Here is a 25,792-nt window from a genome sequence, read left to right as displayed (position 1 = left end):
CCAACCAACCAAAGGCCAATTCAATCCTTCTAAATTGTCAGTAGTAATGAAAGCAGTCCATGTGAAGACTACAGGCACATCCTGTGGTTCAGTTACAAGGTTTGGTAGGTCACAGTTCACTAAAGAAACTACCAAGTAAAAAACAGTCCTATTTTCATAGGAAACGAGGCAAAATTTTATTGAAGACATCTACAACTCAGTCAGAGATTGTGAAAATTGAAAATATTATTTATTTCAAATGTTGATGTTCTGTCAAATTTCACATGAGTAAGCTACTTATTCTGCAGAGATAAATTGACTAAAATCGACCAAAATTTAAATATAAGCAAGCATGGCCCTAGGCAGGGCAAGGGATGGAAGAGCCGACCTCCATCTAGTGGAGCCTGAGCCAGTCTATAGATTATGAGCTTGTTCTCTTAGGTGATGACTGTAGGTTTCTCCCTCCCAGTGAACTCCTCCAGCTTGGACAAAGATAATGCCAAATCTACAACATGACGAAAAGGAAGAAAATAAATAAATAATTGAAAAAGGTTATTGTTTGATGGGGCATTAAACAAACCTATTAATGGTTTTAGAGATGTTTGGGCATCCACATCATGTTTAGAAGTGTCCGGTTCAAACTGCTCAATGTATATTCTTACAGTAGCCCCTGCTGAACCAGTTCCCTGTAAAACGTGAAACTTAAACAGGTCATTTTTTAAATAACTTTTATAAAAATTCTCAACAATGGATCACAATGTCCTACGTTAAGAAAGAATAGAAAAAAGCGGAAAACAAGAACATACAGATAAACGGTATATTATCCTTGAACCATCTGAAAAAACAAAACGAACACCTTGTTTTGATGCCACACTTCCATCAACCTGAGAATACTCGACATTGAATTAAATAAATTCAGCAATGGATAAATTTGAAGCGGTGAAAGCAAGAGCTAAGACTAGAAAATACAGTAAATTTTCATATCACAAAACTTACAGGGTCAGTATACGAAAAGTCATCTGCAAATTGGAGGACATAACTTCCTGCAAGCGTTTTAGCAAAAACAATCATTGCAATGAGAACATGACGAATAACAGTTCCTAAGATGTTTTCAATAAACCTAGGGAAGTTTTAAACTCGCAACTTATGTCTATTTGATCCTGGGAGAAAATGTGTGAGTTTCTAAAACCATTAATAAACAGAACTGAAAATTTGATACTCATCATAAAGCAAAAATGTTTTGTAACAGTCAACCTGCCATCAGTATTGCAAAGAATTCTATGCATTATGATAGAAAAAAGTACACAGATTGATCGTCAGTTCACCTTTGAGAAGATCAATAGTAATATAGTGAAATTAACCTATGCTTCACCTCGTTATCAAATTGTTGAGAGTCTCACGGAGCATTTCCAAGGACAATTTTTTAAGGAATTTAAATTCAAGCTTGGCTTGTATTCTATATACAACTCGGCTAGGAGGGAAGTGTAGATTTATTACCTTTTTGTGAAATAATTTAATCTTTATTAATCTTACATTTATTTAGCAAATTTCCTTTTCTGTATTTTTCTTTGAAATATATTCGCTTGTAATTTGGTGTTGAGGGAATATAACTTGAATAGTTCTCCCAAAACATCAAATCAATATGTTCCTACAAGTTTAAGGACCAAACTTATAAACCATAAACTTACCATACTTGTCACCAGACTTGCTTTTACTGACAAGATCTCCAAGGTGACTCATCATCTTATTAGCACCTTCAGACTCGCATTCCTGAACAAACGTATTCAAAGATATAAATGAAACAGTGAAAAACTGGCTAATTACAGTAACACAATCAGAACACCAACTCATGTTAATCTTACTTCATAGTCATATCTTGAAAAGAAGTTCCTTCCATAAATAGCCCAATGTTCCTTCACAACATCTGACACTGAGGTCAACTTCTCCCCAACTTTCTTGTCTTTGTTGCGGAATGCAATTATAGAAATCCAAGCCAGCACAGCCCTGTCACGAGAAAGTCTTAAATCATTTCATGTTGTAACTAGCATGGGTATAAAACCATACCATCTTGCTAGAAAATTTACTAATTTGAAGTTCCAATATCAACTAGTATGAACAGAAGCAAAACCACAAAGTAGAAAAAGAAACGAACTAGATGGTGGTTTTTTTTTCCAATGTACTGCTCGAGGATATAATATCAGTATTTGAACAAATCTACTACTAAACAGTCAAGGGCTCTGATAATTTCTGTTACTAGATAATATATCCTGTCAAGAAAAACATAGAATTAATCTGTTCTGCTATATGAGATTATTGACATATATTCCTGGTATTGCCTTGTATCTTTCCTGCGTACATCAATACTTTTTGGTTCCCCTCCACCAAAAGGAGCACCTGACACAAACATAGCTTTGTTTTACAGTGAATGTAGACTGTTACCATATGCCATCCTTCTCACGGATATGATCGGAACCTGTTCCGAAACTCTCCTCCCCGCATATTGACAATTTCCCAGCATCCATAAGGTTACCAAAGAATTTCCAGCCAGTAGGAACCTCGAAAAATGGCAGATTGAGCTTTTCAGCTACACGATCAAGTGCTCCACTCGTTGGCATCGAACGAGCTAGCCCCTACAAGTGAGGAAGGTTATTATACCTTTTTACCTTTTTTTAAAGTAAACTCAAAACTCATCCAGGAATACTTGAAGTGTATTTTGCAAAAACCTTTTTGAAAGTCCCCCACCATTGAAGTTCTTGAGAAATGAAGTATAAGCATTCCATACCTTAGGACCATTCTTGAAATATGGAATCGCCTCCTGTGCATAAGCTGCTATAATTGCAACAGAATCTGAAGGAGTAACAAAAAAACCCCTACCCAATATCATGTTTCTATCACCATCTCCTGCAAAAGGATGAAAAAATAAATTATAATCATCTTTTATTGTATTTGTAAGCTAAGCATCCACTATAGCATCAATTAGCAAGTGTTATCGGGGAGAATGTGCAAGCCCATCATAAAAATATTATTAAGAGGTTTACAAATGAAAGGAACATAACCAATGGACACACAAAATAAAGTTTAAAAATATCTTCACATACATGTTTTGTTTAGGCAACTGGATTTGTGTTCTCGATTTCCGGGTGTGAGAATATTGACAAAGAATTGATTGAAGCATCACCATGGGCTCACAATTTAATGCCTTTGGCTAATTTGATATGATTAAGAGATAAGCAAATGGCTTAAAACTAGTACAGCACAAAAAGGGGGGAAAAAATAGTCCAACATTTTATGAATTGGACATAGATTTTCATGAGATTTGGTTAAAATGTTGTCAAGATACTAACCCAAACGACTTTCGGAGTGTAGATGACTACTTGTGATATGGTAACCCTAGTCACTTGAATCTAAAAACCCTCGTAAACGCTTTGGATATGTAAACCCCTAGTTCTCAAATGCTAAAACCAGAATCAAGTTGATTTCATTCCAAATGATTGCAACTCTTGTGGATGTGATCTAGCAACCTTGATGAAGAATAAGACTTTTAGATCTAAATATCCAAGAACCTCAAAACAATAACAAATCATCCCAAGGGAAAGTAAGATTTGGATTACCTTATTGAATATCATCTCAAGGCAAGAACACTCGTTTAAAATTTGAATCATTTCACAAGCAAGATTGATCAAATCAAGCTCGAATGATTCTAAGCATGCAACCTAAACTACACAGAATTGCAAAAAAACTTAACCCTGGGCTAAAAGAAAGCATCTTTTTGCCACATTTTTCAAATCTCCTTTACAAAGACAACATACATGGCTTTATATAGCCTACAAAAATCTTTTGACCTTCCATGAGGCATTCCAATAGTGGTAACTTTCATACTTTGACCATAATTAGCTATTATGTAAATATAACCTTTAAGTAAATAAAAAATTTTAAAATACATTAATGAAATACCATAACTTTGAATTATGATCCACCCAAAATTTGTAACTATCTAAGAATAAATGAAACTTATCTTCCTTCAAGTTCATACTATATGATTGAGATGTCTTGGATCATATCAACTTATTTAAAGGTAATACGTTTTGCAGATCTCATACCTCTTTGTGTGGTTCAATCAAGGACTCAATCCATCCATTATTCATCTAAGGAGCCATTTTTTAATTCTATAGACAAGTTTTCTAACCTTCAACAGTATTTGAATCATCAAAAGTATCATCCTCTTCATCATCTGCGCTTACCCTTGTCACAACCATTGCAAGGTTAGGTAACATGAATCATTGTCTTCTTTCATCCTCTAACAAATGGGTCACAAACTCTAGTTATATCATTCATGTGACAGGTAATCCTAATTTACTTTTCACTGTTCGTTGTCTACATCTCTTGTTAATGAATCTTTAGAAGATAGATGTAAAATCTTCTGTTCTTGGATCTGGCATAAAATATCTAACTCCATCTCTTTTTTATCATTTATTCTAAATTTACTTGAACTTTTCTTTTATTTGATATATGTTAGTAAACTCACTCTTTATCTTATTTTTTGTGTTTCATGTATTCTAGTTATTACTTAGATGATTAGTGGACATGTTTGATCATCAAGAACAAAAAGTTGTTGCCTATCCTCTCTTTCAATGCTAAGAAAGCTTTGACCACAGCTTCATACTTGTCTTCATCAAATTGAGACTTATGTCAGTTTTCTAAATTCCATCACTCAGTTAGATCCCTAGATCGATAAGCCAGCAAGGGTGCCCTTGTGAATTAGTTCATTCTGCCATTTGGGGTTCTTGTCCAGTTGGGACCAAAACTCAATTCCAATATTCATTACCACCTTTATTGATGATTTAGGACATTTATTCTAATTTTGTATTTGATCTCTTTATCCGACTGTGGTTAAAGAAGTAGTTAGATTTTTTTTTTTTTTGTAACCTTTAACCAATTGATTGTTAGCTTGGTTAGTTGGCTGGTTAGTTTGTCTTTGGTTGTGGGTTTGGATCCTTTATTCAGCTCCTTTAAATAGATTGATTGTAGCCTTACTGGGTTAATGAAAATCACAAAGAACTTGAGAACTTGAATATGCATCAAGTTGTTATCAAAGTCCTCGATCCAGGCCAGAAGTTTTTCCGAATCGGAATAAATTGAGTAGACATGTTGAGGCGGAAGCTTCCCCTAGTTATCACCAAGCTGTTAACTGTCGCTTGCAGTGAATTGAATCCTTGGTGGAGGAGATAAGAATAAGGATTGAATGACATCGAGCATGCTTTGGAACAATTAGCTCGACAGATGTATCAACTTAGCACAAACCAACAAGTTCCAGGCAATAAAGGGTTGCAGATAACATTAGGAATGTCCAAGACAACCAAGAAAATATAGTCGTAGCCACAAAAAAGACAAGGAAGCCTAGTTCTTGGAAGACCACCCGAATTGTAGATACCCAGGTACATGATTCAGGATTCAGAACTGTCGGAAGATGATGTGGTTTACTAATTAAAGAGGATTGAAACTATTAAAGAGAAAAAACTATGGTTACTTTTTTACTCCACTGTTCAAATCTCTTTTTGTCAATAGTACTTCTAATAGATCCGGTAGCATTTATTTTCTCTCTTTTGTTTTTACTACCATTTATCCTTTTTTAAGGTTTAAATTTATTTCTTGTATCTGCAGATGCACTAATATGCAAGTAAAGAGAAAAAAAAGGGAAAAACATTAAAAAAAAAATTAAAAAAAAACTTGAACTCAAAAATATAGATTATGTATGAGATGAAATACCATCACTAGCAGCTCCAAAATCAGGTCCGTCTTCACTGAACAAAAGGTCGACCAGATCCTTAGCATACCTGTTGAACAGTACAAATAGTTAGTATTACTCCAAGACAATAGCAAATCACGCAGCCGTACCCTCCTATCGGATCTTAAACAACTTACGTAAGATTAGGATCTGGATGTCCATGCCCAAAATCTTCTAAAGGCACTCCATTGGAAATTGAGTCCTACGTGAGGATTGCAAAAATTTAGGCCTTGTTTGAAGCTCTTGTCTGCTGTTTAGCTCCTATCACTGAGTTTATTGTATTTTTGTATGCCATTTAGTAGTATCATATATTTTTTTTCTTAATTAAAGTTTGGTCATGTATGCATGTGTGTTTGTATATACATCATTTTTTTACTTTGATTTTTCTGTTTTCAATAACTACGTTAATTTTTTGTTTCAAAAATTAAAATAAAAAATCAAATCGTGTTTAATTAACGTTTTATATTTTCTGATTTTCTAAAATATGTAAACCCTAATTTGTTTATTAATTATTCTATAATCAACTATACAATAATTATCAAATTATAGTTCCTATTATTTAATGATAAGAATAATATATTATCTTTTATATTTATTACTGTAGTTTCCAAATTTTATCATTATATTAAAGTTTATAAAATATTAGAGAGAAAGGAACCTTTAGAGAGAGAGATAAAGAGTTAAAAGAGAAAGACACATTAGAAAAGGGAAAACAAGAGTTAGAGGGAAGAAATATGTTAGAGAGAGAAAAATAAGTTAAAAAGATTGTTCGAGAGAGAACAAGTTAGAAAATCTGTCAAGAGTAATGTGGCTATCTGAGAGAAGTACATGGAGTAACAAAGTTAGCGATATTTTACAAAACAGAATCTTGTTTCTAAGAAAATATTTTTGGGGCCTATGATTGTAAAACCCTTTGTCATTACTTAAAAATTAAATGGATTATCAAATATTTTTCAGAAAATGAAAAGCCAAAAACCAAAAACATAAATTGAAATTGAAATTGTTATCAATGGTGTCTTATTACTAGAGCCTCAAATATATTAGAATTTCCATCTGTCTAAAATAAAGATGTTTGTACATAGCATCATACCAGACTCGCTCCTAACTTGTCCACAAAAATTGGTTTTGCATAAGCACCAGTTACTGCATGCATGGCATCAAATACAAACCTAACAAAGTTAAAATAACAAATACGTCAATAATACATTCAAAAAGAAAAATAATGCATAAAAATGAGACATCCAAACACGCACATCCAGATACAAAAACAATAGAATAGAAAATAAAAACAGAAAATTGGCATCCTTAAAGAGGCAAATGTAAGGGTATTATGTTATTTTAACTTAGTTAGGTTTGTTTTTGATGCCATGCATAAAAATGAGAAATCATAGCATACACATCCAGATACAAAAACAATAGAATAAAAAATAAAAACAGAAAATCGGCATCCTTAAAGTGCAGACGTAAGGCTATCCAACAACTAAAGTTGATAAGGCCAATTTATCTATAAGAACAATGATTAGACATCCTAATTAAGCAAACACTAGCAGTTGTAAGGCGAAGTACGTGTATGTTCTTGTGTCTTTTCTTTTTCTAATTTGCATTGCTTGTGTCGAACCTAAAATTCCTAACCGAAGAGTTGCTGAAACATTTTTGGTGCAACAAGAAACAATTTCTTCTCTAATAAATGAAACCCAATTTCTGTATGGCTACTGCCCACCATTTTTATGAACCCTGGGGCATTTTCCCAGTATGTAACTAAGAGAAGATGAGCCATTGTTTGGCACTGCATGCATCCAACACCTAAAGCATACTCAACCATAAAGGGTTGGGTTGAGATGAGTTGAAAGGAGAGAGTAAAGAAGAAGAAAAAAAAGGATAGATGTCATGGCTGCCACAAGGAAAGTTCCAGCCAGTACTAGGATTCTGAGACTATCAGTCAAAGAGCATTATATTTTGCTAAGTTTCAATGATATGAAATTCATTGCAACCATAATCATCTTCTACCCCATTTACTGACATTATTGAGTGAGGTGTCATGTAATATGCCTCATTGTCTTCTTTCTCCCTCTTCCAAATGAGTAATAAACTCTAATGCTACTGACTATATATCTAACCTATGAGTTTAAGCTTTTGAGTTTAGTGATATTTAACATGGTATTAGAGCTCTTATCAAATAAACATGATATTAGAGTAAGAAAACTACTTTTAACTCGTGTTATGGCTGGCCTCTACCTCCCTAATAAGGTAGGGCTCAACACCTTCTGTCATTGCAATCGTGGACACCATCTTGCAGGAACATTAGAAGGCTATTGATGATTTGAATTTCCAATTTATGAGAGCATAGTAAGTTATGACGAGCCAGGCTGACACACATCATTGTGATAAGAAGAATGAAAAAGTGTATCACTTCTATAATGACCATTATCTAGTAATAAAGAAGATTGGTAAGGTTGCATATCAAATTGACCTGCCCCCATCCAGCACTATCCATCTTGTTTACATGTCTCTCAATTGAAGTTGGCAAGGAATCAAATCATATACCATGTCCTTTATTACCATAACACTGGGGGGATGTGCTTGATAAATATTAATCCCTTAGCGGTTTTGGGTGTGAAACTAGCCAGGGAAACATTTTACGAGGATTTTGATGCACTCATTCATTGGGAAACACAAACTACAAAGATCCCTTTGATATCAATTCTATTTGTAGAGGGGGTATTAATAGAATTGATAGGATTGATAGGCCGTGATAAATACTTGTACACTAGAAAGGGGAAGCAAAAAGGCAGGAGTGGGCACACTGAAGAATAGTTAGTTCTTCGGCAGCAAAGGTAATATCTTGTATGGAAGGGTAGTGGGTCTGATCCTTAGAGAGTGTTTTATATAAGAGATGAATTAAGAGAGAAAGTTGGGAAAAACATGTATTACCTTCGGGAGAGATACAGACCTTTCTAAGAGTCGTAGTTTTATGTCTCTTTTACCTATTTTGATTATCTTAGAGCGGTCAACTCTCTCAGAACAGTGGGTTGGCTCCTCAAATGGAAATCCAAATCACCTTCTAAATTAGAGGATAGTGTCATTTGAAATAACTAAATGAATCTCTGATAGAAATGTGGGTTCACATCCTTGAAAGAATCTGACAAGTGAAGCATAAATTGATAACCAATACATATGGGAAAAAGAAGGGGTGGCTAAATTGCGAGAAAGACAAAAGGAGAACTTGGTGTAATATCTTCAAGTTATGGGACTAGTTTCTTATCATTTCCTAATCAAATTGGGAAGATGGCGAGGAAATTTTTTTCTGGAGGGTGTGGCTGGATTCTCGATCACTAGCTGTTAAACTTCCAAACCAGTATGCAATTCCATATTTTCACATATAGCTTAAGTTGGAAGTTGTTTGGCTTCAAACTTTTTCTAAGGACATCTGGAATGGGAATGCAGCACTGAAACACAAGGCATCAAACAAAACTCTTACCTGAAATCTGAACGTGAAAGCAGACTTTTTATGAGTGGAAAATCAAATACATTCTGCAGCAGATCCATAACTTTCTGTCAGTCCTCGGGAATAATCATATTCAATTTTCAAAATTTTTATATTTTCTTTATTTTCATTTTTGTGGTTTGTTCGAGGATTTCATCACCTCCAGCAGCTCCAAATAGTCAGAAACAGGATCTACAACTTCAACACTGAAGTTCCCATACTTGATTTCTCCAATGCGAGAGAGGTCAACATCAGGAATATCAGCGAATTTTATTTCAGAGATCTGCAAAAGATTTGTACAAATACAAATTCATAAGATAGCAAAGGGAGTCACCAATTGAAGATGTTACTGATGCTAAAGCAGAGATAGATGAAATCAAAGAGAAAGGGCAATGGGCTAACATGAAATGTTCATATTTGGAACAACGAACCTCCACAATAGAATGATATTGTCCACTTCAAGCATAAACTCTCGTGGCTTTGGTTTTAGTTCCCAAAAAACCTCATACCAATGGAGATAGTGTTTTTTACTTATATACCCATCATCTTCCACTTAATTAGCCAACGTGGGACTCCAACCATCCTCAATACAAGCTACAGACTATCTTTTCCTAGAAACACTCTTTTGTTCCTTTTCAGCCATACAAACCACAAATCTGAGAACACGATCCCTCCCTCTGAAATGGGGAATCAACATGGCCTCCACCAATATCCAACAAAAATCCAACCTTAGTAAAAAGAAAAGGCTAAAAACATCCCTGCCAGAAACACCTCCAAACTCTAGTGGAAAAAGGACAACCCATCTTTCCAAAAGCAACCAACCAAGAAAAGAAGTGAATTTTCTTTGGGACTTTTAGTTTCCACCAGGAACTGAAGAATGTATAAGATGGGAGCAACGCCTAAGAGGGGATAAAACAAATAAATAGAGACTTGCAAGAGGACCCAGACGGCTCAAGGGGAAATTCAATGCAAACATGAAAAGAATAAAAAATGTACAAAACATTGAATGCGATATAACGCAGTGTTGACCAAGTAGAAGGTAGACAAGAAACTTAACAAAAAAAGTAAGTACGGGAACCGATCTCAAAGATAGAAACGTGTACTTACAGAAAGAGTGTTTCCATATATTTTGTCTGTAATTGATTCAGGTGCAGGCTGCCCACTGCTATAATTAAACTGAAAAGCCAATACATTCAAGTCAGATAAACTTACAACTAACTTTTGTAGTTGTCATGGATAAGATAAGGTCAAAATGCTCAACTAATATTTTGCAACAAAAAATCACGCTTCATTTAACATTTTGACCAACAATTCTATTTAATTAAATATAAAGGAGAGTACAAAATGAATAAAAAATTCACCTTAATACCCCAGTCATATTCAGGACCACCTGGATTGTGACTTGCACTCATTATAAATCCTCCGTTGGCCTGTAGACACAAAATTACGCAGAAGGCAAAGTTATTAAATCTCATACCAAAATGCTTGATCATCTAATAAATCTGTAGAGCAAACTTGCCTTCCTCTTTCGTATTACAGCAGAGACAGCTGGTGTGGACAAAATACCTTCCCTGCATCATATAAATTTCACTATAGTTTAGATGTAAATCCTTAAAATTGCTTCTCAGCAGAAATGAACTTTTGAAATGCCCAAATAATTGTGTCATTACCATCAATCCATCCATCTGGCTACGGCTATTAGATAAAAAGAATAGTATTCTGAATTTCAGATTTACCAATCATAATCCTAGAGAATCACAGGTTACTGAAGTAATCGACCATTGGCTCTTGTTCTTACATTGGCTATTTCTTGGCGTAAATTTTATTTCACCTTAACAAATTACAGTCTCAATGATCTCAGATCAAATTGGAGAAGCCTTCTTGTAACTCTCTTTGATAGGACCATATAAATAGAGTTTCTTTTATTAGGAAGGAAACATATTTCTGGGAGAAACAATGCGTGAGGGATAGCTCCTTTGCATTACCTTTTCTCATTTATCCCATTTGTCCTCAACGAAAATCGTTGTGGCTGATGTTTTGGTTCCTTCCAAGAGCTCTCCTTTTTTTCTTTCAGTTTCAGTCATCAGTTTGACCAATAGGGAAATGATGGATGTCTCACTCTCCTTTCCTTGATTGGGGAGTTTGAGTTTAGTCCTTGGAGAAGGATTGTTCGCCACTGGATCCCTAACCCTTCATGGAGTTTCTCTTGTAGTTCTTTTTTTGTTGTTTGTGGACCCTTCTCATTGTTAATAGCAGCAACAGACCCTCATTCTTGATTGTGGTCTACTGGTCTTTATGAAGCCATATGCAGATGTGAGCATCCAAAAGAAGGTGTTGGGGGATTCAAACATCCAACAGATGGTGTAGGTCAAAGGACTCGAAGCCATGAGCCTTCAAATCTGTCCCAAAGGATGCTGCTTATGCAAGGCAAGAAGAGACATATAAGTCCACATTTTCCACAAATGCACTTTCTCTGCCAATTTATGGTAGAATCTACTTGAAGTCTTTGATCACATACTGCCATGTCAGCCTTCCTTAAACGTTGTCATATTGCTTAAATCCAAATCTGTTTGGCTTAACAAGTGGAGGTGCATTCTTTAAGATATTTGATTGAAGAGAAATAGAAAAGATTTCCAAATGTTTCAGCTCTTGGGGAGAGTACTGTTTTGTTTCCTCTTTTTGGACTATACTAGACTTGCATTTTTTTTTTTTTAATTTTGAGCGTGAACCTGAGCTCCCCTTGATTACTACTGATTGGAGGAATTTTTGTAATTCTTAACCTTCACAAACTACACTCACAGTTTTAGATTGTGAAGGTTAAGAATTATAAAACAAATTGCTAGACAGCTCCTTGGTTTTGGTTAAGGAGGATTCCTTCCCTTAGTTCTTGATTATCCTTCCATGATTAATGAAATATTTTCATTTTAAAAGATAAAATATAAAATAAGCCTCCATGATTCGTGCTAAGATTCAAGAATCAAAAACCGTGCACATTTAAGTTAACCATGAACTATATCATCAAATGATACTTGGTAGTTGGTACATGCATGTCTAAAAGAGAAATCCTGGATTAAATTTTCAATACCGAACTTCAAAATACAAGAGAAAGGCCGAAGTATTCGGAAATTAGTTGAGGGTAGATCTACTTACTGTCCAACCAATATTTTCCCAACACCATTTCCTGCAGCAATTTTCATGATAATCTGCAAAATATCTGCAAAGTTCGCTGAAAAGTTCTAAGGAAACTAGACTACTGAATTAAGCAAAAAACAAAAGCTCAAGAAGAGACCTGTGCAGCTTCTTTATTAAAATAACGACCATCGCCTCCTAAAACCAACAGCCCATTTTTGTAATCCTCTGGTGGCAAGGAATTGAACAATGCCTGCAGATGCAAAATGCTCATGTAACACAAACTTCAAACTCATGCTGAGATTTCATAGACTAACATTTCCGACAAAATGCAAACATTCAAACCTGGATCCAATTTGCAAGGTAATTTTCCTGCTTAAATATTTTCACCTGAAAAGCCATGTAAATTACAAAGTGAGTTGTGATGGCATCAACGCCACCAAAATCCACAGAAAAATGATCAAGGGAAAGGATAAATTTAACAAGCAGACTAAATTTAAAAAACAAAAACAGCAATGGTTCGTTTAGCCGGATGCTGGCAGTTTTCCCGCCATTCAACAACCACACCAGATGGCACCAGTTTATCAACGTTATCAATCCATTAGCGAACTAGCTTAATATAAGAAACTTCCGATGCTCGTACATAAGTACATTATATAGAATTTTATTATTCCCTCCTTCGGTTTCTTCTTTTACAAAAAAATAAAAATAAAAAATCACTAATTACTGAAATTTCAAGCATGAATATCTCGAACAATCTAAAACGAAAAGAGATAGAAAAAGAAAACACCTTCTTCCGGAGACCACTAGTTCCAGTTTTCTGGCCTTCAATCGGCTGAGTCGGAATCAAATCAATCTGAAAAAACAATATACACATAATGTAATCAACAAAAACACAAAATCTTCTCAATTCACAGCAACACACAATGTATCAATCTGAAAACAGAGTTTAATAAACAAAAAAAAAAAAAGGAAAAAGGAAAAAAAACGAAGGAACAAGAGAGTGAGTGATGCCGCGACGGCATAGTTACCTTGATTCCTTGAGACTCTGCAACAGTTGCAGGAGAAGAGGAAGAGGAAGAAGGCGAAGAGGCCTTAACGACGACCGAGTGAGAAGCAATTCGAGAAGGCAGTTGAGGAGAAGAGAGCAGAAGTGGAGACGAAATGAAAGCTGTAGAAGAAGGAATTGCCCGAAAGGAAGCTCCATTGGGAGAAAGTGGTAATGATGATGATCGCTGTCTGAGCGGGGAAGAGAGGAGATTGTGAAGCCGCATAGAGGAAGAAGCCATTGACGACGATGATGAAGAAAATGCGAAGCGATCGATCAATCCAGTTAGGAAGAAGAAGAACCGTTCAGAGAAGATCTTTGGATCTCACCCAGCTGGGTCCGTGAAGCGCAAAAGAACACAGTTCGGGACTTGGGGACTTAAACACAGATCCGTACCCGCCACACATGCAATTGCCGGGTCCATTTATTTTCTATTTTTATCTTAAATTTATACCCACTCATTATTAAATAAATAAATAAATATTAATGATTACTTCAAATATGTTTTACTTAAAATAATTTTATATTAAATATTTTTAAAAAAAATTATTGAAAACATATCGAAGGATTAGTTTACAAGATAGTCTTTACTCTTATAAACATTTCAAAACAGGTAAGTAACGTATCGGGTCACTTGAAATGCATAAGACTGTTGACACCATCAAATATCGAATATAGATTTCAAATTTTATCAGAACATACAGATTTTCATTCTCACGAACTTTAAAAAAAATATAATTTTTTTATATAAAGATTATTATTTTTACCCCTTTTTTTTCGTTTTACACGTGTTAATCTACCTATTTTAGCCAAAAGAAAATGCATAAATATTTTAAAATCCACTAAATTAAATAAAAAATTAATTAGTGTAAAATAAAATTTGCAATAATTATCTAACTTTATTGTCTGATTTAATGAATTTTAATTTATTATATTTAATGTAAGTCTATTAATTAACATATATATCGGCCATTCTTATTTGTCTAAATCAAGAATTTTATTTATATTAATGTCTGATTTAACGAAAGAGTGTTGTTTTATTTGGTTATGGAAAATAACTCAAACCTCAAATAATTTTTTTTTTTAATATGGAAACTCTTTTTCGTTTTTTTTTTTAATTATTTTTAAAAGTCAAAGGGTATTATTGTAATATTGTAATCCCTTTACTTCTATAAAAAGAATTTTAAATAATTATTATTTTTAATATATTGACGAAAATCGTATATAATTTTACATATTATCTCTAAACTTTATAATGTTACTTTTAAAATTTTTTGAATATTTTTTAAACGTGGTCAAAGTATTTTTTTTTTTTTATATACTTTTTAAAAGTTGTATTCTTTTAAGTTAAAAAAGAGTTTTAACGGTAAAAAGCAAAATTTACCTAGTTTTTGTAATTCTAATTTGCTTAAATTAAATATAAAATAAATTTTATATGTTATTTAAAAATAATATCATTGTTTATGTTGTTTTAATACCATTAAATTCAAAATTAATGTCATAGTATACTTTAATTTTTGTATGTATCTAATTTAAAAATTAAATACTTTCTATACTATACCCAAAAGAAAATAGCATTTACTTTTGGTATATTAAATATTGTTAATTTAAAAATAAAATACATTTTTAACTTTTAATACACTAACTTAAAATTAAATATTATTTTTTAAAATAAACATCACTTCTGTTACAAATAATACCATGGGAGTCAGTTAGTGGGCAGTGTGTTAACGACTAAGCTCTGAAGGGGGTAGACATGAGATAGTGTGCCAGCAAGAACGCTGGGCCCTGAAGAGAGTGGATTGGGGGATCCCACATCGTTTGGAGAAGAGAATGAGTGTCAGCGAAGATGCTGGGTGTTACGATCATGCTCATCCAAGGCGTGTTGCCCATGGCCGCATGCCTATGACAAGCCCAACCCTTTATGTTTTTCATATTCTAGTATTTTACTTTTGTATTTCTAGGAAGTATGACGTTTCAGGAATATCATGTATAGGCTTGTCAGACATGAAATGCCCCATAATGTACTACAGTGGATACGACTAGTTGTCAACTTCTTTCTACCCAAGGTTATATACTGTGAGCCGTTGTTATTTCTCTTTTGTTTGCTTATATAACGTCTCTTTCAAAAATCTCTCTCTGCCCTCGTTTTCTAAAATCTTCTCTTAAAACCGAGGTCAAAGGCTCGACCATACGTTGCTTCGCCGTAGGCAACGCAAGAACGAATTGGCTTAGCTCACTTGTCGTTGAAAAGTGAGTGCCACACAATCGCAAATCCACTGCCATCAAAAGTGCAATTGTGATACTGGGTTTCGAAGGAGGTGGATTGTGAAATCCTCGAGTGCCTGCGAAGACACTCGGCTTTAATGGTATTAGAGTCAAACACTGAACGATGTGTCAGCCTTCTCGCTGTTCCTCGAAGGGGGAGTAGACACGAGGCGGTGTGTCAGTAAGAACGCTGGCCCCAAATGGAGGTAGATTTGGGGGCGGTCCCACATCGATTGGAGGAAGGAAAGAGTGCCAATGAGGACGGTGGGCCCCAAAGGGGGGTGGATTGTGATGTCCCACATTGGTTTGGAAGGAGAATAAACGAGGGTGTAGAAACCTTCCCCTAGCCGACGCGTTTTAAAGCCTTGAGAGGAAGCCCGAAATGAAAAGTCCAAATAGGACAATATCGGCTAGCGGTGGGCCTGGAGCGTTATATGGTTTGTGAGATCCCTGGGTTGTGAGATTGCATGTCGGTTGAGAAGAAAACTAAATGATTTTTTTTTTTATAAGGGTGTGTAAATCGATAACAGACCTGGTTAATAAACGTGTGAAAATCTTTTAAAAAGATTTGAGAGAAAGTTGAAGAGCAGGCATAGACTTTATAAGGAGATATGAGGCAGGTTAATTGAACCTAGGAATGACCGAAGCGGCCGATCTCATCCAAATCCAAATACAGTAGGAAAAGAAAGCAGAAAGCAGGAATCGGCATAGAAAGCCCGTGTAGCTATTAAATTTAAAAAAGAAAACAGAAGGAAGTAAATGAAGAACAATCCCGGGGGCCAATTTTTGTCTGTGGGTGCTCAATGGTTCTTCTACTTCTGTCAACAATTCACCCCTTCTTAACCATTTCCCTCCTTCTTCTCCCACTCCTCCGCCTCCGATTCCACACCCACATCCCACCAAACCAATCCCTCTGTCTCTCCGCGACTCTATCCACTTTCTTGCTGCAATTCTTGTTGTTCTGTTCCTTTCATTTTCTCTCCATCCAGCTCTCAATACCCCTCAATGGCCGATTCTCTCACTCCTGGTACGTTTCCGAGTTAAACCCTTTTCATTTTTCAACGTTTTTCTACTTCAATGCTTCATTTCTCGATCAACCCTTTTCGGTTTTTCCCATGTTCTTTGATCTCTCATTGTCCCCTGTTCTTGACTTCATTTGGGTCTGCATCGTTAATCGTTTTCGTCTTGGAATCAATCTTTGAATCTTTGTGGATGTTCTTTGTTTTGTTTGTCTCCTCATTGGTTTTCTCGACATTTTGGTGTTCTGATTCTTACTGCGTTTTCTTTGTTTCTTTTTTAGCTTGGCTGACTTTGTTGTTCATCATTCCATGATTCTGATTGTTTAATGATCTTTTTCTTGTTCCTTTTGAATCTATCTGTTCCCAGATTCAATGTTTTGTGTCCTTCTGGATTATCATCTGCTTTATGATATGTTGAACAAATTAATGAATGAGTGAATGAAAAAGTTCTTTGACTTGGCGTTTTACAGGTGATATTAAGGATCTTCCCACAGGATTTAAAGGAAATTTGCAGGTTAAAACTTCCCCTGTGGTTTGTTTTGGGGAAGTTTTGATAGATTTTGTGCCAACAGTGGGTGGAGTTTCACTTGCTGAAGCTCCTGCTTTCAAGAAGGCCCCTGGCGGCGCTCCTGCTAATGTGGCTGTTGGCATTTCTAGGCTTGGTGGCTCCTCAGCATTCATTGGCAAGGTTCATTTCTTCGTATTCGATCGAACTTTTGAATCGTTGAATGTTTTCGATAGTTAAGAGATTGTTTTCCTTCGATTAGTATCGGTTTTGTGTAGAACTTTAATTTGGGAGGAAGAAATGTGAACTTTCTTCCTTGTGTTATAGGTAGGTGATGATGAGTTTGGATATATGTTGGTAGACATTTTGAAACAAAACAATGTGGATTGTTCTGGAGTTCGGTTTGACCCGAACGCAAGGACAGCTCTAGCATTTGTTACACTTCGAGCAGATGGCGAACGGGAATTCTTGTTCTTTCGCCATCCTAGCGCTGATATGCTTCTCACTGAACGTGAACTCGAGGTTAAAGTTATTGAGCAGGCAAGTCTCGTGTTCTTATCAAGAGATAAAACTCGTTTACTATGCTCTTTTGCTGATGCTTTCTGTGATTCTGAATTCGATTCGTTTCAGGCACAAATCTTTCATTATGGATCGATTAGTTTGATTGATGAACCGAGCAAGTCAGCACATCTAGCTGCACTAAAACTTGCAAAAAAATCTGGTTGTATTCTCTCTTATGATCCCAACTTGAGATTGGCGTTGTGGCCTTCACCGGAAGCTGCTCGGGATGGCATAATGAGCATCTGGGATCAAGCTGACGTTGTTAAGGTATAATGTCTGATTACGAAGCGTTTTGAGGTATGCGTAGGTAGAAATGTGAAAACTATGTAGCGTTCGTTTCATTCTTGTGCAAATTCATGCAGATAAGTGAAGATGAAATTACTTTCTTGACTGGTGGAGACGATCCTTATGATGATAACGTGGTGTTGGAAAAGCTTTTTCGTCCGAATTTCAAGCTTTTAATCGTAACCGAAGGGTCGCAAGGCTGTAGATATTACACTCAAGTAAGCATTTTATGTATTCATCGATTCTAGTGTTGTCTACCCGAAGTCTTAGCTGATAGATTATGGTAAATTTAATTGTTTCGTATATACAGAAATTCCGAGGCAGGGTAGCAGGTGTTAAAGCCAACCCCATCGACACGACCGGAGCTGGCGATGCGTTCGTGAGCGGGATATTGTTTTGCTTAGCTTCAGACCCGAGCCTTTTTCAGGTTCCATTTGTTCTTGCCTAATGAAACAAAAGGATGGCTATACTGGTTCTTATTTACATCTGAGTTTTCCTCTGGCAGGACGAGCAACGGCTGCGAGACGCTCTACGCTTTGCGAATGCCTGTGGCGCCATCACGGTGATGGAGAGAGGAGCGATTCCAGCTCTACCGACGAAAGAAGCTGTCCTAGAAATGTTGTCCAATGCCAGCACTGTATGATAACAAGTGTTTTTAGGTGTGTTTGGTTTGTTTCAATTAGGCTAAATGTAATTTGAGTTTCGTTTGTGGTTAGGTGAGTGAGATTTGAGCTCATTTTATAGTGTTGCCCACAGCACACCTTGTCTTCTAATAAATGCTTTATTCATTCTCGTTTCTTTAACAGTGATCTGAAGAGCATTGGTTGTTGTTCATTGTTTGGGTTGTTGTAAGTGTTATAAAATGTATATTCATCAACACTAATTGTTGTTATTAGAACACTCTCAATTCACAATTGATACATTTTAGTTTTACTCCCACACGATCGATGTGGGACTCGATTGGGGTCTAGTGTCTATGCTGGCACTCGTTCCCTTCTCCAATCGATGTGGGATTCCCCAATCCACCTCCTTCAGGGCCCATGGTTGGCACTCGTTTCCTTCTCCAATCGATGTGGGATTCCCCAATCCACCCCTTTTAGGGCCAATTGCTAGCACTCGTTCCCTTCTCCAATCGATGTGAGATTCCCCAATCCACCCCTTTCAGGGCCCTGTATCCTTGTTGACCTCGTGTTCAACCCTTTTGGGCTCAGCTTCTTTGCTCGCACATTGCCTAGTATTTGGCTCTTATATCATTTGTAATAGCCAAAACCCACCCCACTAACAGATATTATGGTTTTCACACCCTAATAAAAAAATGTTTTATTCTCTTCTCCAACCGATGTGAACATATAGGTGTAAAGTCTAATGTACGAATCAATCCAAACAGGTTCAAGTGCCTGAGGGTCACTTCACACTTCTATTCTTCAAATCTCAACTAAAGCAGTTACTCATTCAGTGACATTTACATAACAAAAATAATTGAATTTCTAACGTCTCGATCGAGAATATATACTTAAACTAGTTGAGATATGTTCAAATTGGCGTGATTCATTTCTGAAGTTACAAGAACTAATAACCCATTTCATAGCTTAATCCTATTTTCAAAATCTAAACATGTATACATAAGATATTATAACACATTCTAGATCATATTTCTATATCATATTTCATTGGGTTGGATAAAAGATTTACATAGAACTTAAAGAGTTAAAACCAAGAGGCTTACAATGTTTGCAAATTTGAACATAGCTATACCCATCCTCCAATTATGAGCAAGACAATCCAATGAACAATTCAGTCTGTATATCAGAACCCTGTCTACTTTGGCTGCATAAGCTCATTATGCCTCCCTCTGCTTCAATACCTCCTTGTTCCCATGGCTTAGTACCACACTAATTTGTAATGAACTCCCAAATAAATGTATGAACATGAAGAAGAAAACAATCTATATTGCAATATTTTCAAAGAACAATACAAAAATAAGGCCTTACCTTAGCAGATAACTTTTTGTTTTCTTCTATAAGGAGTTTCCCCTGAGATTCAACAAAAATAAATAGCTAAAATAATCGACTTATACATGCACGGTCGATATATGAATTTGTGGGATACATGTACGTGAGAGAATCATGTATTTGGTTAATATTTGAAGAGTCGCGAGAGTTAGATACGTGTATTAGATTATTCGTGTATCACTGTAACGATGATACATGTATTAGGTAGATTCGTTATTTAATATTGATACATGCATGACCATGGAGGATGTTTCAAAAGACCTATATAAGGACTATCTATGTAAAGTTTTTCTCGTCAACTTTGTAGATTCACGGTTTAAAAGTGTTTGTTCCTACCCTTTTGTACTGCCTTCGTTGATAGAAGATACTCATGTTCCCTGTGCCTATAATTACTTTATGTGTGTAAGTAGGCACTCGTTCTCCTCTCTAATCGATGTGGGACCCCCCAATTCATTCCCTTTCAGGGCCCAACATTCTCCTTACTGGCACACCACCTGATGTCCATCCTCGTTTAGGGTTCAACCACCTTGTTGGCACATTGCCCCACCCGGTGTCTGGCTCTGATACTATTTGTAACCATCCAAACCCACTGCTAGTAGATATTGTACTCTTTGGGCTTTTGTTGAGGGGAAAAAATTTTCACACGCTTATAAGGAGTGATTTGTTTCCCTCTCCAACTAATGTAGGATCTCACAATCCACCCCCTTTTGAGACCCAGCGTATTTGCTAGCGTGCTTTTTTGCCCTCTCCAACCGATGTAGGATCTCACAATCCATCCTCATTCGTGGCCCAGTGTCCTCGTTGGCACACCACCTGATGTCCACCCTCCTTTAGGGTTCAACCACCTCATTGGCACATGGCCCACCTAGTGTCTGGCTCTGATACCATTTGTAACAGCCCAAGCCCACCACTAGTAGATATTGTCCTATTTGGGCTTTTCCTTCCCGGCTTTCCCTCAAGATTTTAAAACGTGTCTACTAGGGAGAAGTTTTCACACCCTTATGAAGAGTGTTTTGTTGTTAGACGAGGGTAGGCTATTTATTTGGAATGCGTAAGAAACTATTCTCAGGTTTGAATCTCTTATCTTCCTTAAATCCTAATTTTCTTTGCAAGTTCCAAACTATAAAGGCTCGAGAAAGCTCTTAATATATAGTATTCATCCAAACAATCATGGGTTCCAAGGAGTGGCCTATACAAACATAAGAGCTCACAAGAACAAAGAAGGTAACATGGAAAGAATGAATGGATGATGTTTGATTTCTCCACTAGGGTTTCACAGACAAAATTCAAACTGCTTGCAATATCATTAAGCCCGACTCAGAACTAAACCCTAAACTTTCACGTGTGAATCAATTTAGATTTTCGGAGAGTGATTTGTAACTATTATACGTCTCCAAAATTATATCAAAGTAACGAGAAAAATTATCACATAATTCTTAATAAATAAGTAAAGATGTGACGCTCAAATAAAAAGATATATGAATCAACCGAGATCACATTAGAATCACAGTGATTCTAAGGATATGATGGTTAAGAAAGGTTTAAAAGAATTTCTAGTTCCTGCCTATAGCAACAAGGTACACATTCCTTTTTGGTAACTTAATCATAGGAATTCTAAACCTATATTAGATGAACTCTTGAAAATTTTCGTAGAAAACATGTAAGGAAAGAATACGTTAAAAAGACTCGTGTTGGTCTATGGGGATAGTTTTCACTTTTAGAAGATGTTGTAGGGAATGCACGAAAATGTTGATTGTTGAATCCAGGTTCCAAATCTTGGTTCGAATCCTGGATGTGGAGTATTACATATGGTATCAAAGCAAAACATCTCCTAGTAGGATGTGGTTTGAAGACAAACCAAGGTGGGAGTTGGTGGACATGTGACGTCTAGGTAAAGGAGAGGTACATTCCCCTGCAATATGGTCACATTACTTACTCCTTTGTTCTCAGAGTGAGGACTACTCTCAAGAGGTCACCCAACCAAGAATTGCTCCAAGTAAACCACGTTTACTATTGATTTCCTATCATTAAGCCACCAAAAAAGGAGGTGCACCTTGTTGGTGGTATAACTGTGGACATTCTATCCTCGGGATCACTCTCATTTGGATGTGATCTTGGTTCATTCATATAACCCTCTTTTACTCGGGTGTCACAAGCCCACCAACTTCCGCCTTATCCTCACTTACATACATCCTCGAATAATTTCCAAGAGGTCATCCAACCTAGAATTTCTCCAAATAAAACATGGTTAACTATGAAGTTCTTATGATTGAACCACCAAAAAGGAAAGGACATTTTGTTCGTATATATAGTAATTTTCAAGTCTTTTAAGTCTTTTCAAGGCATTAAATCCTCTTGATAGCTCTCATTCAAATATGGTCTTAGTTTATTCAGATACCCCTCCTTCATTCGGGTGTCACATGAAAAGTACGTAGACACATGGGATTTTGAACCTCCAATCTCAAGAGAGTTGGTACATATAACCTTTATTTGATAGGCTTTATAGTGATGAGTTCAACTACTTTTTAGTTAGTTTGAGCAATTCCTTGATTAGATTTTTTTTAAATTATATTGAAATTACCTTTTCAATCAGCTTCTCTTTCTGCTCCTTAAACAGCAAAGCCTGTAACAAAAGAACAATTTCCGACATGTTTTTAAATTCAGGTATTAATGTTTACCACCAAAACAATGAACTAACTAGTTGGAAGTTTTGCAGCTTGAATTCTGGAAGAACTTTTAAATTTCAAGTACCTTTGTTTCTCTAATGCGGGTTAAGCTTAGTATCAACTGTTTTTCGATCTCACGAACTTCCTCAAAGGAACAAGAATCTAAGCCTCGTCCCAAAAGCTTCCTAAGAAATGAATTAACCTTAAAAACCATGAAGATATGAACTTCCTAGAAAATGAATTAACCTTGAAAAACATGTAGATATGACACTTCCTAAAAAATGAATTAACCTAAAAAAAACATGTAAATATGACACTCCCTAAGAAATGAATTAACCTTAGTTTTTTAAAATATGAACTTCTTAAGAAATGAATTAACCTTAAAATATAGGTAGAAATGAGACTTCCTAATAAATGAATTAACCTTAAAAAACATGTAGATATGACACTTCTTAAGAAATGAATTAACCTTGAAAAACATGTAGATATGACACTTCTTAAGAAATGAATTAACCTTAAAAAACATGTAGATATGAGACTTCCTAAGAAATGAATTAACCTTAAAAAAACATGTAGATATGACACTTCTTAATAAATGAATTAACCTTGAAAAACAAATAGATACGACACTTCTTAAGAAATGAATTAACCTTAAAAAACATGTAGGGATGAGACTTCCTAAGAAATGAATTAACCTTAGTTTTTTAAAATATGAACTTCTTAAGAAATGAATTAACCTTAAAAAAACATGTAGATATGACACTTCTTAAGAAATGAATTAACCTTAAAAAACATGTAGATATGACACTTCCTAATAAATGAATTAACCTTGAAAAATATGTAGATATGACACTTCCTAAGAAATGAATTAACCTTAAAAAAATATGTAGATATGACCGTTCGTAAGAATTGAATTAACCTTAAAAAAACATGTAGATATGACACTTCCTAATAAATGAATTAACCTTGAAAAATATGTAGATATGACACTTTCTAAGAAATGAATTAACCTAAAAAAAATTTTAAAAAAAAAACATGTAGATATGACACTTCCTAATTAATGAATTAACTTTTAAAAAATATGTAGACATGATACTTCTTCATAAATAAATTAACCTTAAAAAAAATATGTAGATATAAACTTCCTAAGAAATGAACTAACTTAAAAAAAAACAGGTAGATATGACACTTCCTCATAAATGAATTAACCTTAAAAAAACATGTAGATATGAACTTCCTAAGAAATGAATTAACTTTAAAAAACATGTGGATATGACACTTTCTCATAAATGAATTTAACCCTAAAAAAACATGTAGATATGACACTTCCTAAGAAATGCATTAACCATAAAAAAAACATGTAGATATGACACTTCCTAAGAAATGCATATACCTTAAAAAAACATGTAGAAATGACACTTCCTAAGAAATGCATCAACCTTAAAAAAAACATAGATATGACACTTCCTAAAAAATGCATTACCCTTAAAAAATACGTAGATATGACACTTTCTAAAAAATGCATTAACCTTAAAAAACAGGTAGATATGACACTTCCTAATAAATGAATTAACCTTAAAAAACATGGAGATATGACACTTCCTAAGAAATGAATTAACCTTAAAAAAAACATGTAAATATGACACTTCCTAAGAAATGAATTAACCTTAAAAAAACATGTAGATATGACACTTCCTAAGAAATGAAATAACTTTAAAAAAAACATGTAAATATGACACTTCCTAATAAATGAATTAACTTTAAAAAAAACATATAGATATGATACTTCCTCATAAGTGAATCCTAATAAATGAATTAACTTTAAAAAAAACATATAGATATGATACTTCCTCATAAGTGAATTAACTTTAAAAAAAAATATGTAGATATGAATTTCCTAAGAAATGAATTAATTTTAAAAACAGGTAGATATGCCAGTTCCTCGTAAATGAATTAACTTTAAAAACAACATGTAGATATGACACTTCCTAAGAAATGTATTAACTTTAAAAAACACGTAGATATGACACTTCCTAAAAAATGCATTAACCTTAAAAAACATGTAGATATGACACTTCCTAAGAAATGCATTAACCTTCCTAAGAAATGTATTAACCTTAAAAAGCATGTAGATATGACACTTCCTACAAAATGAATTAACCTTAAACATATGTAAATATGACACTTCCTACCAAACGAATTAACCTTAAAAAACATTAAAATAATTAAAAAACATGTAAATATGACCATTCCTAGAAATGAAGCATGTAATTGTTAAACAATATGGGAAGTTTAAGATTACATACTTTTGTGACTTTTCAAGTTCCTCAATTTTCTTTGCCGTCATTTCAGCTTCTTGCTCCATTTGCTGCATAGAAATTGATGTACGGATGAGGCCAAATTCTTGAAAATCTATCTATGCGAGAATAATTTTTATGAACAAAGCTCGTGTGGACACGGTTAGATTCGTCTAAATTAGGTTCTTTTCATTTGAGTATCGAAAACAAGATTCAAATTTAAAATTTTAATTAAATACTTTTTAAATTTCACGAACTTATTTGATATAATCTTAAAAGTCAAAATAAAAGTCAAAAAGTACGAAGTCGACCTACAAACCTTATTCTTCACTCCAACTCGAAGGTAGATCACGAAGGTTTATAGATTTATGATCTAACTAAACAATCATATATATCTTATAAACCTATAACACACGATTCAATGGATTGTAATGAATAAAAAAAATGAAAGTCCACCTAGAAAAACCCTGAAAATCTATTTAGGTTTAAAGTTCTTCTAACTCGATAAATGATTTCTTCTCGACCATTTTGACTTTGGGAGTTACTAAAAGTCAACATGCTTAAAAAGAACACGAACAACCTATGCAAACATGAGATAATTAAGTTGTTAAGATAGAGAAGAAGACAAAAGTGAGAGAAAAAGGAAATTAGTGTAAATCAAAGTTGGAATGAAATTTTCTAAATATTTATGTTTTTGAAATTCAAATATAAAAATATAATTTCAGCAAAAAAAAAAAAAAAAAAAAAAAAAAAA

General features: G+C 34.8%; 3 protein-coding genes across 3 annotated transcripts in view; 1 reads left to right on the top strand and 2 right to left on the bottom strand.

Moving 5' to 3' along the window:
- Positions 1–207: 207 nt before the first annotated feature.
- LOC111435672 (phosphoglucomutase, chloroplastic-like) lies at positions 208–13,825 on the bottom strand. The gene is made up of 21 exons (XM_023073133.1): positions 13,409–13,825; positions 13,168–13,233; positions 12,723–12,767; positions 12,538–12,630; positions 12,399–12,451; positions 10,768–10,819; positions 10,610–10,678; positions 10,356–10,424; positions 9,409–9,531; positions 9,243–9,295; positions 6,855–6,933; positions 5,902–5,966; positions 5,746–5,813; positions 2,762–2,880; positions 2,419–2,609; positions 1,842–1,983; positions 1,668–1,749; positions 976–1,022; positions 786–863; positions 560–665; positions 208–484 (listed from the first exon to the last, which is right to left on the bottom strand). The coding sequence occupies exons 1-21, from the start codon at positions 13,664–13,666 to the stop codon at positions 417–419; spliced, it is 1,926 nt and encodes a 641-aa protein (XP_022928901.1). The 5' UTR covers positions 13,667–13,825; the 3' UTR covers positions 208–416.
- Positions 13,826–16,435: 2,610 nt separating this feature from the next.
- Positions 16,436–18,940, top strand: LOC111435675 (probable fructokinase-7). The gene is made up of 7 exons (XM_023073137.1): positions 16,436–16,720; positions 17,183–17,400; positions 17,545–17,757; positions 17,848–18,045; positions 18,141–18,281; positions 18,374–18,490; positions 18,569–18,940. Exons 1-7 carry the CDS (start codon positions 16,699–16,701, stop codon positions 18,704–18,706), a joined length of 1,047 nt encoding a protein of 348 aa, XP_022928905.1. The 5' UTR covers positions 16,436–16,698; the 3' UTR covers positions 18,707–18,940.
- Positions 18,941–19,630: 690 nt separating this feature from the next.
- LOC111435678 (MADS-box protein AGL42-like) overlaps positions 19,631–25,792 on the bottom strand; it is a 10,864-nt gene continuing 4,702 nt past the window's right edge. Inside the window, exons 4-8 of the mRNA XM_023073142.1 lie at positions 25,048–25,109; positions 22,827–22,926; positions 22,657–22,698; positions 20,055–20,096; positions 19,631–19,955 (exon numbers count right to left, since the gene is read on the bottom strand). Of these exons, the coding sequence (XP_022928910.1) occupies positions 19,830–19,955; positions 20,055–20,096; positions 22,657–22,698; positions 22,827–22,926; positions 25,048–25,109 (372 nt within the window). The 3' untranslated portion in view covers positions 19,631–19,829. The remainder of the gene's footprint in view (positions 19,956–20,054; positions 20,097–22,656; positions 22,699–22,826; positions 22,927–25,047; positions 25,110–25,792) is intronic.

The sequence above is a fragment of the Cucurbita moschata genome, unplaced genomic scaffold (assembly GCF_002738365.1).
Source record: "Cucurbita moschata cultivar Rifu unplaced genomic scaffold, Cmos_1.0 Cmo_Scf00050, whole genome shotgun sequence".
Lineage (NCBI taxonomy): Eukaryota > Viridiplantae > Streptophyta > Magnoliopsida > Cucurbitales > Cucurbitaceae > Cucurbita > Cucurbita moschata.
The sequence above is the reverse complement of the archived record's forward strand: the minus strand, read 5'-3'. Positions and strand labels throughout refer to the sequence as shown.

What these genes read in the sequence shown, in the direction of transcription:
- LOC111435672 (XM_023073133.1), bottom strand. Translation starts at nt 13,666, where the DNA reads ATGGCTTCTTCCTCTATGCGGCTTCACAATCTCCTCTCTTCCCCGCTC. An exon ending in CTAGTGGTCTCCGGAAGAAG is followed by an intron (nt 12,768 to 13,167) that starts GTGTTTTCTTTT and finishes ATGGCTTTTCAG; the next exon opens with GTGAAAATATTTAAGCAGGA. An exon ending in GGATAATATACCGTTTATCT is followed by an intron (nt 666 to 785) that starts GTATGTTCTTGT and finishes CACGTTTTACAG; the next exon opens with GGAACTGGTTCAGCAGGGGC.
- LOC111435675 (XM_023073137.1), top strand. Translation starts at nt 16,699, where the DNA reads ATGGCCGATTCTCTCACTCCTG. An exon ending in GGCCGATTCTCTCACTCCTG is followed by an intron (nt 16,721 to 17,182) that starts GTACGTTTCCGA and finishes GGCGTTTTACAG; the next exon opens with GTGATATTAAGGATCTTCCC. An exon ending in CCTCAGCATTCATTGGCAAG is followed by an intron (nt 17,401 to 17,544) that starts GTTCATTTCTTC and finishes CTTGTGTTATAG; the next exon opens with GTAGGTGATGATGAGTTTGG.